General features: G+C 36.7%; 1 protein-coding gene across 6 annotated transcripts in view; it reads left to right on the plus strand.

The window, feature by feature from the left end:
• The window catches only part of FZD6 (frizzled class receptor 6), a 28,887-nt gene extending 20,219 nt beyond the window's left edge, over window positions 1-8,668 (plus strand). The window contains exons 5-8 of one of the 6 annotated variants that reach the window (XM_054708661.1): window positions 1,866-2,014; window positions 3,232-3,269; window positions 5,259-5,364; window positions 7,849-8,668. In XM_054708661.1, coding sequence (XP_054564636.1) covers window positions 1,866-2,014; window positions 3,232-3,269; window positions 5,259-5,329 — 258 coding nt within the window. In that variant the 3' untranslated portion in view covers window positions 5,330-5,364; window positions 7,849-8,668. Of the gene's footprint in view, window positions 1-1,865; window positions 2,015-3,231; window positions 3,658-4,991; window positions 6,497-7,848 lie in introns of those variants that run through there. The other 5 variants (XM_054708660.1, XM_054708658.1, XM_054708659.1 and 2 more) reach the window with 5 other exon arrangements.
• The last annotated feature ends 6,728 nt before the right edge of the window (window positions 8,669-15,396 follow it).

A 15,396-nucleotide genomic window follows, 5' to 3' on the forward strand; every position in this document is an offset into this window, starting at 1 on the left:
TAACATAGTGGAACCTATTTAAATACTGACGGGTAGGAATAATAGTTTTACTTACCTTACATACTGTCCACAGCCTGTTATCAGTAGGCTGTTTTTACTATATATTTAATAAGGGAGCTATGTCTTAAAGTTATCCTGATACAGTATATGTTTTCTATATTCTCAGAATTTTTGGCAAACTAGGAGGAAAATACAATTATTAAATACTGCCAAAAAAGTTTAAAATCTATAATTTTTAAAAGTTAAGTTTCATGTAAGGAAAGAAACCATAAAATACTAGAAGATACAATGAGAAAATTCTAAACTTAAAGTGGAGGACTTAATAAATATGATATAAAATTCAGGAACTTTAAAAGAAACAATTGCTAAATTTGACTACATTAAAAAAATGTTTGTGTATGGCAAAAATCCCCACCATAATCAAAGTCAGAAAATGAACTGGGAAAATTGATTCACACAATACACCACAGTTGAAGGGCTAATTTCCTTAATTTATAAAGAGTTCCTATAGATCAATAAGAAAAAAACAAGAGTCTGGTATAAAAATGAAGTAGAGGATTCACAGAAAATGAATCCTCTGACATGTGCAAAATGTTGTAAGAGAATTGCAAATTAAAATTATAATAAACCCTGGCCGGTGTTTCTCAATAGTTAGAGCATTGGCCCAAGGACTGAAGGGATGCTGGTCCAATTCCCAGTCAAGGGCTGTAGCTAGGTTACAGGTTCGATCTCTGGCCTGCTGGGGCGCATGCAAAAGACAACCAATTGATGTGACTCTCTCACATTCATATTCTCTCTCTCTCTCTCTCTCTCTCTCTCTCTCTCTCTCTCTCTCTCTCTCTCTCTCTCTCTCTCCCCCCTCCCCCCCCCCCTTATAATGACATTATGTGCCTACTTATGACATGGCAAACATTGAAGGTTTTTTAGCCACTATGTTGGTGAAACTGGCAAAATGCACATTCTCAGACTTTGTTATTTACTCAGTTCAACCTTCTATGAAAAGCAATTTGACAGTATCAATCATTTAAAATGAACATATTCTTTGATCATGCCCTTATGGGAATTTATTGATGAACCTGCTCACAAATGTGAGTGAGTGCCTACATACAAAGATAGTCACTGCAACAGTATTTACAATGGCAATAGGTTGAAAATAACCTAAATATCCATTAATAAGAGTACTTGAATAAATTATGTTCACACAATGGAACAGCCTTTAAAAATGAATGAGAAGCTCTATTTCTACTGATATAGAATGGTCTCCAAGAAATATTAGTAAGTGAAAAGAGCAAGATATAATATGGGATGTATAGTATTTTGATACTTGTGTAACATTTTAAAAATAATATTAAAGTTTATACTTAGAAAAAAGTATGGGTTTTTATGAAATTTTCACTTTAATGATATTTGCTCTAACAAATGAAGATTTTATAACATAAACACCAACAACGTGTAAAGATTCTAAAATAATATGTTATAAGGAGTTTAAATGCGTGTGTTTTTGTGGTAGATTAAAGTAAAGGAAAACTATAAATATTTAGAGGCAAATATTTGGCAGTTATACTTCTAAGAGGAAAAAGTTCAGGAAATCAAGCCAAGATTAGGAAGGACATCTTCCTAAATATATTTAAGTATTTTTCCTTTTCTAGCTATATATTTTGACATATATATAAGGTTATTTGTTCAGAACTTAGGTAAAGAATATATTACACTTAAAACACTATTTATTATGTAAATTATTTATAAAATATTAAATATTTTATAAAAGACAGACAAGATTTATTTTTTGTTCGTTTTACATTGACTACATAGACTTCACTTAAAATGTATCACTGAAATTTTTATTATTCACCATTTTTTTACAGGCAAAAGCAGAAAATCGACCAGAGTTGGCTTTATTTATGATAAAATATCTGATGACATTAATTGTTGGCATCTCTGCCGTCTTCTGGGTTGGAAGCAAAAAGACATGCACAGAATGGGCTGGGTTTTTTAAACGCAATCGCAAGAGAGAGTAAGAACCTATTGAATTATCTGACACTGTCTTAAAAATAAATAGCTCAAATACCAGGGAACTATTTAAATCATCATTGTACTGGAACTTTATTATATCGGTTGTTTCAAGCTTGGCAGTCTTCATGGAGAGAGATTCTTTCCTCTGGCATTCTTTATAATAGTCTGACATGTGCTAGTCTATTGAAATATGAATGAAAGATTTATAAAATGTGCATTTTCTTTCCATGGCTTATAATATATTACTACTGCTCTCATTGGATTCATTATTTTGGGGATAGCACTTTTAATAATTTTATCCTTTTTTATCAATGATAAAATATTAAATGGGATCAAGTATCTGTAAGGAAATCTATAAAGTATGATTCGGATGTGATGTGTTATGGTCATTATTTACCTTTAAACTTTATTACACATAGTGTTGACTTAAAATTTCACTTATTTACCTTGCCTAAGATGGTAAAAATTCAAACTTAAGGAATATTCTATAACAATATAGATTTATATTTCTGAGTTAATAGTTCACTTCAGTTATTTATGTACATTGTATACTATGTACTATCAGTAGTGTACAGGAGAGTTTTTTAAACCATTCCCTCTTGGTTTGATTAATGAACTTTTTTTGTGGTAAAAATTTAAGAACTGTAGACTTTCACAAATAAGTTTTTGAAATCAGAAGAATTGCATTTAACTGGACTTTAAATTTTTTGCACTATTATTATATGTCTTTTCCATATTTATATACCCACACTAACTTCAGTATAGAATGGTCTCCAAGAAATATTATAACTTGCTAACTTTAATATTAGAAAGAAAACAGTTGAATTTAAGCAGACCACTAGTCCTATTCTGTGTCCTCTCTCTTCTGGTTTATTTTAACATTTGACATACTTACATATGATCACATACAGTTAGGCCTCTACTTTAGGCTGGTTTGTGTTTCCTTGCCCTCATTCTTTGATGTTGCCTATTTAATTCCTTACCAGTCTACCATTTATACTAACAAAAACAACTAACAGTGTATTCATAAAAGATTTCACATCATGGCAATCCACTTATATCTCATAGTAGTTATGATCCCATATTTTGTAAGTAACATAAATCTTATATAATTTTTAACTGCACTGAATAAGGTCTTTTAGCACAGCTATGTGATATGCTTTATGGCTTCTATTATAACACTTACCATTTTTAAGTAAATCCTCTCCTTTCTTACAGTCCAATCAGTGAAAGTCGAAGAGTACTACAGGAGTCATGTGAGTTTTTCTTAAAGCACAATTCTAAAGTTAAACACAAAAAGCACTACAAACCAAGTTCACATAAGCTGAAGGTCATTTCCAAATCCATGGGAACCAGCACAGGAACTTCAGCAAATCATGGCACTTCTGCAGTAGCAATCGCTAACCACGATTACTTAGGACAAGAAACTTTGACAGAAATTCAAACTTCTCCAGAAACATCCGTGAGGGAAGTGAGAGAAGACGGAGTGAACACCCCCAAACCCAGAGAACAGGACTGTGAGGAACCTGCCTCCCCAGCAGTATCCAGCTCCAAACTCTGTGGGGAACAGGCTGACAGGAAAGGCCGGGCAGGCAACGTGAACGATAAGAGCAGTGTATCTGAAAGTGCACAGAGTGAAGGAAGGTGAGCTTTGCTTCTGTTACCTTAAGTCACAACTATTTTAAATACTGCATTATACATTTTTTATTAAAGCATAACATGTTTGTAAAGAAAGCATTCTATGAGATGACATGTTCATACACTAATCCAAGAGTGTTTGGATTTAAGAAGTTGCAGTTCAGCCTATGAATATTCTGTTTTGTAGTTTAATTCTTAGCTTGGAGAAGACCCTTCATGAATGTTGTTCAAGTAGAACAGTCATGTTCATTTCTCTGGTAATTGTTAAGAGTTACATGTATATTTAGGTAAATGATTAAGATTTATCAGAAATATAGGCTAAATTTTACTAAGGTTGATCTATATTTTAGTTGAAATTCCAGTTTGGTCTTGGGAAGAGGTGAGTGTAACTTCCACGTACTCCGTCATACCATCTTCAGGCTAAGTTTTAATTAGTACTGCTTTACAGGAGTGTCTAAAAGGTACTTGTCAGTTTAGAGTCGCCAGGGGTGGGGAACCTTTCTTCTGCCAAGGGCATTTGTATATTTATAACATCATTCAGGGGCCATACAAAATTATCAACTTAAAAATGAGCCTGCTATATTTGGTCAAACATTTCATTAACTCACCCCTAATGCCTTGGGAGGGCCAGACCAAATGATTTTACGGTCCTTTATATGGCTCTCGGGCCGGATGTTCCCCATCCCTGGTAGGCAAAGATGATTATAAGATGTTTTTATTTTCTGAGCATGAAAGGATATTGACATTATCTTTAATGAAATGTTCCATATAGTCATAGGTGATCCAAACACAGCTATACATGAAGTTAGCCAGAATGCTGACAACTACTTGAAGGTCTCAAGGTTGTCTTACCTCACCCTTCCAAGCTAGGCCAAAGCACCTTCTCTGTGTTGCTGTAACAGCTTTTGCATCCCTGGATTGTAATTAGATACATGCTTTCATCCTCCACTAGATTTGTAAACTCCTTAAAGGCAGAGCTGAGGTCTTACTGTTGTATTCCCAACTGCTTACATAGTCTGATCCATGGTGGAAAATCAATAAAATGTTTGCTAATCTGAGGGCAGGAAGCCTGTCTTTATTAATAGTATTCCCCAGGAGACACCATGCTCAGCCCATGCATGGGTGGTGCTTGACAGTTTCCAAAGTTAGCAAAAATTATTTGAAAATAAAGCATTTGTGTTTTCAGGTGTTAGAGTAGACATACAGTTTTAGTAAATTATCTTATGAGAAAGTGGACACTGGCTGGAAGTAAAACTCATGAAAGTGAGTAGCAGTTATAAGGACATCTGGCATCACATTTGTGCTTGGTATGTATGTATGTCTTTCTGTTCCTTACCTAGGGTGGCTCCAAAGACGGATGTTACTGAAACTGGCCTGGTGCAGAGCAACAACTTGCAGGTCCCCTGTCCTTCAGAACCAAGCAGCCTGAAAGGCTCCACATCACTGCTCAGTCACTCGGCTTCGGGAGTTAGAAAAGAGCAGGGCGCTGGCAGTCACTCAGATACTTGAAAACCAGGTTATCTCATTACTTAGAAGTGTAATTGTGTTACACTGGAGGCGGACATCACCGTCTTATAAGAACCACTATTCTTCTTTTGTACTTAAAGGTGCACTGCCTGCTGTTACACTGGAAACAAGAAATGCTGAGAATAATATGATTCATTTCACAAGAGGTTAATGACAACAATATACCCGAAAAACAGAAATGTGCAGGTTAATAATATTTTTTAAATTGTGTGGGAAGAGGGAGTTAGAGGAATCTTCCTTTTTCTATTTATGAAGATTCTGCTCTTGTTAAAAGTATTTTAAGGTGTACAATGCTATTTTACTTTTATGATATAAAATCAAGATTTTTCTTTGCTGAAGTATTTAAAACTTATCCTTACATCTTTTTTATATATTTGAAAATAAGTTTATATGTATTTGAAGTTTTTTTAGATATCCTGGAAAATCTACTCAAATATTTTATTATGTTACCTGATATCTTATTTTCATACTACGTTGGTAGCTTTTACACTGAATTGCTAAGAAAATTGAAAAATAGTATTCTTCTGTAGTACAAAAAGAGTTGGCACACCAGAGGTGTCATAATGGGAATTCAACTAAAAAATCCACTTACTGTACCTTACCGTCTTCAGTATGTGAATTTTATAAGTCTCATTGTTTTAGAAGTTTCACAGCTCTATTACACAACTGAAATAAGGTGCTCTTTGGAAGAGTGTCTAATGTTGTTTATATTATGTTGCTTGCTGATCCTTCTGCATTTTAAAAATAAAATGTCCTGCAGGATTAGTAGATGGACTGTTACTCTTCTATAAATTAAGCCAAGTGCAATCGATTTTATTTTTTTTAATGTTTCTTGCCCACCCAGGATTGTTATTATGACCACTACAGTTGCTTATACTTTTGTTTTAACTTTTGTCTTTTAACATTTAGAATACTACAGATGGTTTGTATTTGTGCAGTATCTTTTCCAGATATTATGTAGAATTCATTTCTGCAGCTACGTAAATAGGATTTTGCTGAACATGAAAAAGTGTGTTAGCAATATTAGTGCCAATCAAATGGAAAAAATGTAGTTCTGATAAAATAAATTTCATATAATATACTATAAAATACTAAAGAATATTATTAATTTTGTTTCTAATTAAGTATTATTCCTCAAACAGGTTTTCTGATGCTTTTGGTTTTTTCTCTATTACCATGCTGTTAAAGCATACAAAGAAAATTATCATGTACTGTATGGAAAATGTTGTAAATATTAACTTCATCACGTTTGTTAACTTTGTATACAAAAACTTTGTTTATGTGATCTTTTCAGTAATAAAATTTTCTTTATATAAGAGATTGTGGAGTGTTCCATGTAGTGTGGTCCTGGCCCAGGAAGTGGCATAATCTTTCAGATCAGTGGCTCAATGACTAATAAGCCAGGACTTTCTTTTTATTTTATTATTTTATTTTGAAATAATTTTTTATTTTTCAATTACAGCTCACATACAATATTATATTAGTTTCAGGTGTAGTGATCAGACATTTATATATCTTATGAAGTGATCACTCCAGTAAATCTGGTACCCATCTGACACCACACATAGTTATTACATTATTATTTACTATATTCCTTCTGCTATACTTTACATCCCCATGACTATTTTGTAACTATCTTAATACCTTAACCTTTTCCACCCACCCTCCAAGCCCTCCTCCACTTTAGCAACCATCAATTTGTTCTATCTGTGAGTTTGTTTTTGTTTTCTTTGTTCATTTATTTTGTTTTATAGCTTACATATATAAGTGGAATCATGTGACATTTGTCTTTTTCTGTCTGACTTATTTCAGTCAGCACAATATCTTCTATGTTGTTGCAGATGGCAAAATTTCCTTTTTCTTATGACTGAGTCATATTCCATTGTATATATACACTATTTCTTTTGATGGACACTTAGTTTGCTTCCATACGTTGGCTATTGTAAATAACAATGCAATGAACATATGAATGCATATGCCTTTTCAAATTAGTGTTTTGGGTTTCTTTGGATATATATCTATCAATAATCACATTACATGTAAGTGGATTAAAAGTTTCAATCAAAAGCTATTTGGTGGCTGAAAGGATAAGAAAACAAGACCCTTACATATGCTGTCTGCAAGAGACTCACTTCAGATCAAAAGGCACACAAAGGGATGGAAAATTATATTTCAGGAAAATGGAAACAAACAAAAAAGCAGGGTTAGCAATACTTATACCAGGCAGCATAGACTTTAAAACAAAGGCTATAACAAGAAACAAAGAAGGACCCAGCAATTCTACTTCTGGTTATTTATTCAAAGTATTGTTAACCCAGCTTTATTTGTTTCCATTTTCCTGAAATACCATAAGGCAGTTCCATTTTTAATTTTTTGAGGAAACTCCATACTGTTTTCCACAATGGCTGCACCAATCTGCATTCCCACTAACAGTGCATGAGGGCTCACTTTCCACATCCTTGCCAACATTTGCTGTTTGTTGATTTATTGATGACAGCCGTTCTGACAAGTGTGAAGTGATATCTCACTGTGGTTTTAATTTGCATTTATCTGATAATTAGTGCCATTGAGTACCTTTTCATATGTCTATTTGACATCTGTATATCCTCTTTGACAAAGTGTCTATTCAGATCCTTTGCCCATTTTTTAATTGGATTGTTTGTTTTTCAGTGTTGAGTTATACAAGTTCTTTATAAATGTTGGATATCAACCCCTTATCAGACGTATCATTGGTGACTATATTCTCCCATTCAGTGAGTCGTCTTTTCCTTTTCTTAGTTTCCTTTGCTGTACAAAGGTTTGGTTTGATGTAGTCCAATTTGTTTATTTTTGCTTTTATTTCCTATGCCCAAGGTGATATAGAAGAAAAAATATTGTTACAAGAAATATCCAAGATTTTACTGCCCAAGTTTTTTTCTAGGATTTCTATGGTTTTGAGTCTTACATGTAGGTCTTTAATCCATATTGAGTTTATTCTTGTGTATGGTGTAAAAAGGTGATTCATTTTTTTGCATGTATCCATCCAATTTCCCCAACACCATTTATTAAATACATTATCTTTATCCCATTGTATGTTCTTGCCTCCTTTGTCAAATATTAATTGACCATACATGCGTGGGTTTCTTTTTGGACTCTCTATTCTGTTCCATTGATTCATATATCTGTTTTTATGCCAGTACCAAGCTGTTTTGATTACTATGGCCTTGTAGTATAGTTTGATATCAGGTAGCATGATTCCTCCAACTTGATTCTTCTTTCTCAAGATTGCTGTGGCTATTTGGGGTCTTTTTGAGGTTCCATATAAACTTTTGGAATATTTGTTCTAGTTTTGCAAAATATTCCATTGGTCTCTTGATAGGAATTGTGTTGCATCTATAGCTTCCGTTGGGTAGTATGAACATCTTTAATGATGTTATTTCTTCCTATCCATGAACACGCGATATGCTTCCATTTATTTGTATATTCCTTTTGATTTCTTCCTTGATCTCATTGTTAACCAATTTATTATTTAGTAACATGTTGTTTACCCTCCAGGTGTTTGTGTTTTTTCATTTTTTTTTCTTGCGATTGGTTTCTAGTATCATAACGTTAAGGCAGAGAAGATAACTGATATGATTTCAATCTCTTTAAATATATTGAGATTTGTTTTGTGTCCTAACATGTGGTCTATCCTAGAAAATGTTTCATGTGCACTTGAAAAGAATGTATATTCTGCTACTTTGGGGTGAAATGCTCTGAAGATATCAATTAAATCCATCTGCTCTAGTGTGTCATTTAACACTGTCATTTTCTTGTTGATTTTCTATCTGGAAGACCTACCCATTGAGGTCAACAGGGTGTTAGGTAGGTTCTCAGTGAGACACCAGGTAGGGGTAAGTCGTGTTCACCTGATTGATAAAGATTCAAGCTCAGTGCCAGTGCTGGGTCTGAGGCCACTCAGCAAATATCCCAGAGATACCAAGTCCAGCCGCCACCTACTGGGTGCCTGGGAGGGAAGAGAAATGGGCTTAGTGAGCAATTGGCCAGCAATGTTTTAATCTACTAAAGTAAATGTTTTAATCTAATGCCATTCTTTAATTCTTTGAATAACTCAAATTGATCATGATGTATCATTTAATACATTGCTTGATTTGATTTGTTGTCTATTTAGAATAAAAATTTGCATCTATACCCACCTATATTCTAAATGATTTCTCAACCATAGGCATAATATTTGTAATCAGTAAGCTTGGATTTAAAAGTGTTTAATTTTAGTAGCAAACTTCAAAAATACCATTTAATTAAAAAGAAAAGAACAGTTTTTCTTTTGCATGGGACCAGAATCTTTGATGCAAAAAGAATCGGCTATTTCAGAGATGGTGACATTAATTTTTATATGGATTTTACAGCATTTTTTTAACCAAGAAATTTGACCTAAATTACACAATATATTTACATTTATTTATTTATTTATTTATTTATTTATTTTTTATTTTTGTTAATCCTCATCTGAGGATATTTTCCCCTTTGCTTTTCAGAGAGAGTGGAAAGGAGGGAGAGAGAGAGAGAGAAAAACATTGGTGTGAGAGAGACACATCGACTGGTGGCCTCCTGCCCGCACCCTACTGAGGGCAGGAGTGAACCTGCAACCCATGTACATGCCCTTGACCAGGAATCGAACTGAGACCCTTTGGTGTGCGAGCTGACACTTCAACCACTGAGCCACACTGGCCAGGGCAACATATTTACATTTATAATACCAAGGCTGGCATCAGCATTGTGCAGCTACACTCAGCAGCAGTAAAGATGTGACACAGCACCATTTCAGCTTGGAAGGCGGCCACAAACCCTCAATAGAATTATATGAAATGCCATCTTTCAAAAGGACTCAGTACACCCATTGGGATCCATTACTGCTATGCTCTTCATGGTACTGAAGAAATCTTCCCTAGACTTGCCTCAAAAAACTAGACCAAAAACACCTTATAAGTGCCACCCATCATCAAAATCACCGTTTTAGTGCTTTCTTAACTCTCATCATCTCAGAAATGGACCCCTGGTGTGTGTTTCCAGTTACCACTGCTGGAAAGTTTTAACATTGCCAAGGCAGGCACTGCTACTCTCAGGAAATGAAAGACATAATTCTTAATAACCACAAGAAGGCCTGCCGTTCCTTTTCTGCATGGAGAGCATAATTGTTAATACCTCCCTGCCCAGAGCATAGATGAAAGACTTAAAATTACAGATGCTGAAGGTTTTAGCAGAAGCCACTGTGATCCATCATGTGCAAAAGAATCAAATTCCATTAACTCACAATGGCAGTGTGTCAACAAAGAGGAAAGAGAAGAAAATATGAAAAGGCTAATCCAAAATTATCCAAAGACATCGGGACCCAGAGCTAAACAGCAGTGCGAAGTGACAGTCAAGTTTGCTGTGGGCATTACTGAAGGAGCAGAAACAAAAGCGAGTTGGGAAATAAAGTAGAAAATGAAAAGAAGGAGGGGCTGAAGTAGTAAATCCTAACTGGGATGAAAATAAATGAGAAAATGATTGCTGAAATGAACAAATTACAGCAGACAAATCTGTGGCTTTTATTTTCCAGCTTCAGAAGGAAAAACTTCTAAGAATGGGTTTTCGAATTTTCCACCACAAAAGGAGGGGATGAGAGAGGGTGAACCTGCTTAAGTTTCAATATAAACATCTTAGAGAAAGTTTTCCAAATAAATCATTTCCAAATGCATGATATCATTCATCTTTCTTTATACCTTTATTTTCTACTTATTTGGTTTTACTTATACTGGTTTTAACATACCTAAGTGCAAAGACTCTGCTCAACCTGTTTATAAATATATAATTACACTTGGAATATATTGAGGAGAGAAGCACAAGTCAATATAGATTTTTAAAATGATTTTCCTACCCTGGCCGGGGTAGCTCAGTTGGTTAGACTGTCGTCCTGATATGCCAAGTTTTGGGTTTGATCTCCAGTCAGGGCACATACAAGAAGCAACCAATGCATGCATAAATGGGTGAAACAACAAATCAGTGTTTCTTTTTCCCTTCCCCTCTCTCTAAAATCAACAAATAAATCTAAAAAGAAAAATATTTTCCTAAACTCAAAATATCTTAATTTTTATATCTTCTCCCTCTTATTTCCCAGAGTGCTAATTTCAAACTGTCTAGTTTGTGGGTTTAGTTCCTTAAGGGCCTATGCTGGCATCTAATTAATTTCACTATCAAGAAAGATATAAATCTGAATATGTATCCTCCAGACCTTATCTGGAAAAATTCACCAGCAAAGTATGAGCCCCTGGTGGTGTTAGTCTTTCCAAATGGCCAGTCCACTGGCCCCCTGAAAGCTCATTTAAAAAAACCTCCGCAGCCTGTAAACAAACTCGACCACTGGCAGACCCTGGCTCTGGCCCTGTCAGCGTCTTAACTGCCACCTCCATTCACACGGACTCCAAGGGAAGAAGAATGGCCCGCTGTGTTCCCAGAGCTGACCTGTTGGCAGGCTGCGGGAAGAGAAAAAGTGCAGTAAAACAAAACAGGAGGGCTGTTTTCCCCACTGATAGGCATCACGGCCTCTCTGTCGGGACTCCCGGCAGGGCTTTCCAGGCTTGCCCCAAAGACCACAGAGGGGTCCAGACATTTTCTTGATGAAATCGAAGACCAGGAAAGGGGTGGACAAGCCCCCCAGAGCAAGGAGGAGGCTGCTGGGGCCCTGTGGAGGCAGGGCAGAGCCTGGCTACTCCGGACACCCTGAAGAGACCAAGAACAAGATACAAACCTGTTTGGAAACAGCGCCATTTTCTAGTTATAAAGGCCTATTTACTAAGGCAAACTGAAGAGTGTACTTGGCATCCTACATTGTTTTTATTTAAGAGAGAAAGAGAGAGAGAGAGAGAGAGAGAGAGAGAGAGAGAGAGAGCGAGCTCTTTTGGGAACCACTTAAAACTTCTTTGTTTTCCTCACTTAGAACTTCTAAGAAAATCCCACATGAAGCCTCCATCGTGCACACTCAGGTAACTGGCTTTGTTCAGCAAAACCAAGTTTGCCCTTGGGTGACTTGTTCTAAACCTTAGAATCTAAGGTCTAAATTTGGGAGGATTCAGAGAAACAGAGCACAAGCAAGCCTATGTGGCCCTCACCATAAAGCCACATTCTCCAGCACCAGGTTCAACATAAACAAATGTGGGGGTTTTATCTTCATCTACCTGACTCTTCTGTCAACCTCTCAATTGCTTTTAGACACAGGTATCAGATAGTAGAGACTCTCAAACACACACACACAAAATTAGCATACAGTCTCAACCATTAGGGGAGGTAAAACGAAACAAGGAATTTACTCAGGCAAGCCACCGCGATTTTTGGTAAATTTATTGATAAATCAGATGAAAAAGGACAGCTTGTGCTTTGTTCTCAACCCTGTGTTACTAATCACAGTTGACTGGGTAAAAGTAAAGATGGAAAAAACTCTCAGACTTCAACAAGTGGTGCTGGAACAACTGGGCATTCACATGCAAAAAAAGGAATGCAGACACAGACATTACACCCTTCACAAAAATTAACTCAAAGTTGATCAGACACCTGAATGTAGAATACAAAACTGTTACACTCCTAGGAGATAACAGGGGAGAAAACCTAGATGTCCTTGAGTTCGGTGGTGTGTTTCTAGATACAACACCAAAGGCGCGAATCATGAAAGAAATAATCGATAAGCTATACTTCGTTAAACACTCCTGCACTATGAAAGACAACATCAAAAGAATGAGAAGACAAGCCACAGTCTTGGAGAAAATATTTTGAAAAGACACATCTGGTATAGGATTGTTATGCAAAATATACGAAGAACTCTTAAGAGACAACCCTAAGAAAACAACCTGAGTGAAAAAAACGAGACAAAGACCTTAACAGCCACCTCACCACGGAAGATAGACAGACGGCAAATCAGCCATCGGATTCTACTAAGGGCAAAGGGGTCAAGGGATGTGAGTGCCCGACTGTGTCCTGGTTCCCCACCCCCCCAGGCAGCCAGAGAAGCTGCAAAGAGGAAAGAAGCTGGGGAGGGGGTGGAATTCCTGAGACCCAAACTGGTTCCAAATTTTGAAGGTTTCCAGGTTTTAGAGAAACAGAATCCCCAAAAGGGCACATCTTAGGTCGGAAGAAGTTCTAAGTGGCTAAGCCAGGGTACGAGGCAGGAAGAGGGTCAGACGTAGCCACCTCGCCCGATTCACCCTTGGGTCATGGAAAGGACCTAGAAATATCTAAGACAACTTTACTGCTGTGCTCACTTTTGAAATTCAAAGCGTTTTAGGAGCTCTGTGCCAGAAATGGGGACAAAGACCAAGTATATATTTCTTATAAGTCACAACATCACATATGCATACAATAATCCTGTTTAATGTATATTCAACTACTGCTATTTGTGTGTTTAATGGCTAACAACGTATGTACAAAACTATGGACAATAATTATTTTAGAGGCGTGAGACGCAGTCAGGTTTAATAACAGGGAAATCTTGCACTTTCTGCTTTATGAATTTCTATATTGTTTCATTTCAAAATGAGCATATGTTATTTCCCAACCGCTTCCAAAACTTTGTGTGTATGTGTGGGGGTGGGGGGGGAAAAGGGGGGCTGCTCAAAGTGGTGAGAAAGAACAGCGTGTTTTGCAAACTTCTATTACTTGCTTAATTTGACATTTCAAGTAAATGAAGGCATATTACAGTTTAAGGTATACATCAATATGAAGATAAGCAGCTTTATGAATCTCAGTATCTTCAATGTTATCCTAGAATTTTAAAAATCATTACCCACCAGATAAGGTTGTTGTTTTTTTTTCACTTTTGCAAAAGACACACTATACTTGTTCCTGCATGCATAAAAATGCCCTACATGAATGAATGTAAAATTTCATTCATTCCATATATAACATGAATGTATAAAATACATAGTTGGTTTTACCTCCTACTGTAACTTGGCTTGGGACTTAACGTTGATGAGTGATCTGTGTCTCTGGAGAGAGATCTTAGAAATATTTGCCATGTTAGTCCTATACCGAATTCTAAGTTAAATATTTCAAGATGGCTCTGGTCAGCCAAGCCTGACGGCTGGTATGCAGACATGAGCAAATCACTAAGCAAAACAATTAAAACCCTTACTTTGGACATGCAGCTTGGAAGCCAGCATATCTGTTGAACATATTAAAAATGACTCATAACCACATGAGTTAAATATACTGGGGAATTCAATGTTTAGCTCATAGTTCTGGATGGGCTGAGGTCTAGGATTACTATAATTCCAACAGAAAATTGGAATTGCATTAGATACACTGGACTGGACTCCTAACTTCAAGGCCAAGAGTTTGCTAACAATGCACCCTGTGGGGCTCAACAGAAGGGGAACCTCCCTGTCTCCTCCGCCTTCTGATGTCCGGGACTCTGTCTGGTAGAAGGGGAAAATATCTTTGCCGCAGCCCGTGGTGTAGCTTGGATTCTTGCTTCTGAGGCAAAGTCCAAGAAATGCAGAACAAAAGCAGTCTGGTCGTAAGTCATAAAGGGTGGGAAATCTGCACTTCCTCGGCTTCCTAGGGAATCCCCGAGGAGCCCCCAGGAAAACTCTGTGTGAACCTGGGCCTCCTCCACCCGGGGACACATCAGGGGGGCTCACTGGCGCCTTCTCTCAGCACATTCCTGGCTTTGGGGGTCATCCCGAAGCTCCAGCCTCTGAGGTCAAACCCTGCTCTCTAGAAAAGAGCTGATACACTCCCTCACCCTAAACTGCTAATGTTAATAAGGGTGTGATCTTCTCAGATAAATATAAGACAAACTATGGAATGTGCTCAGTGATCAAAGGAAACAAACTAATGGCAATAATAAATGGATCTCAAAAACATGCTCAGCAAAGGAAACCAGAAATCAGTGAGTACACAAAGGGTACATACCCTAAGTGAGTGAGTGGTGGCTAGACCTGGGAGGGGTCAAAAGATTGTGTGGGCATGTCTAGCGTGTCTCTGTAGAATGTGTGGATATGGTCTGGGTTCATCCAAAGTTCTGGGAGAAAGAAACAGTTATTTTTAACATCCTGCTATACATAACTGTGTCCTCAACCAGAAGTGGTTACCGACTCAGCATTCACTCTCCAATTCTTTTGCATTCCAGAACCCCACTTTATTAAAGTAGCAATTCTATTCTGCTTGGAGTTTCTTATGGATTTGCTTAAATCTATTGTGGTCATC

Source organism: Eptesicus fuscus, chromosome 19 (assembly GCF_027574615.1).
Source record: "Eptesicus fuscus isolate TK198812 chromosome 19, DD_ASM_mEF_20220401, whole genome shotgun sequence".
In the NCBI taxonomy this organism is placed as follows: Eukaryota; Metazoa; Chordata; class Mammalia; order Chiroptera; family Vespertilionidae; genus Eptesicus; species Eptesicus fuscus.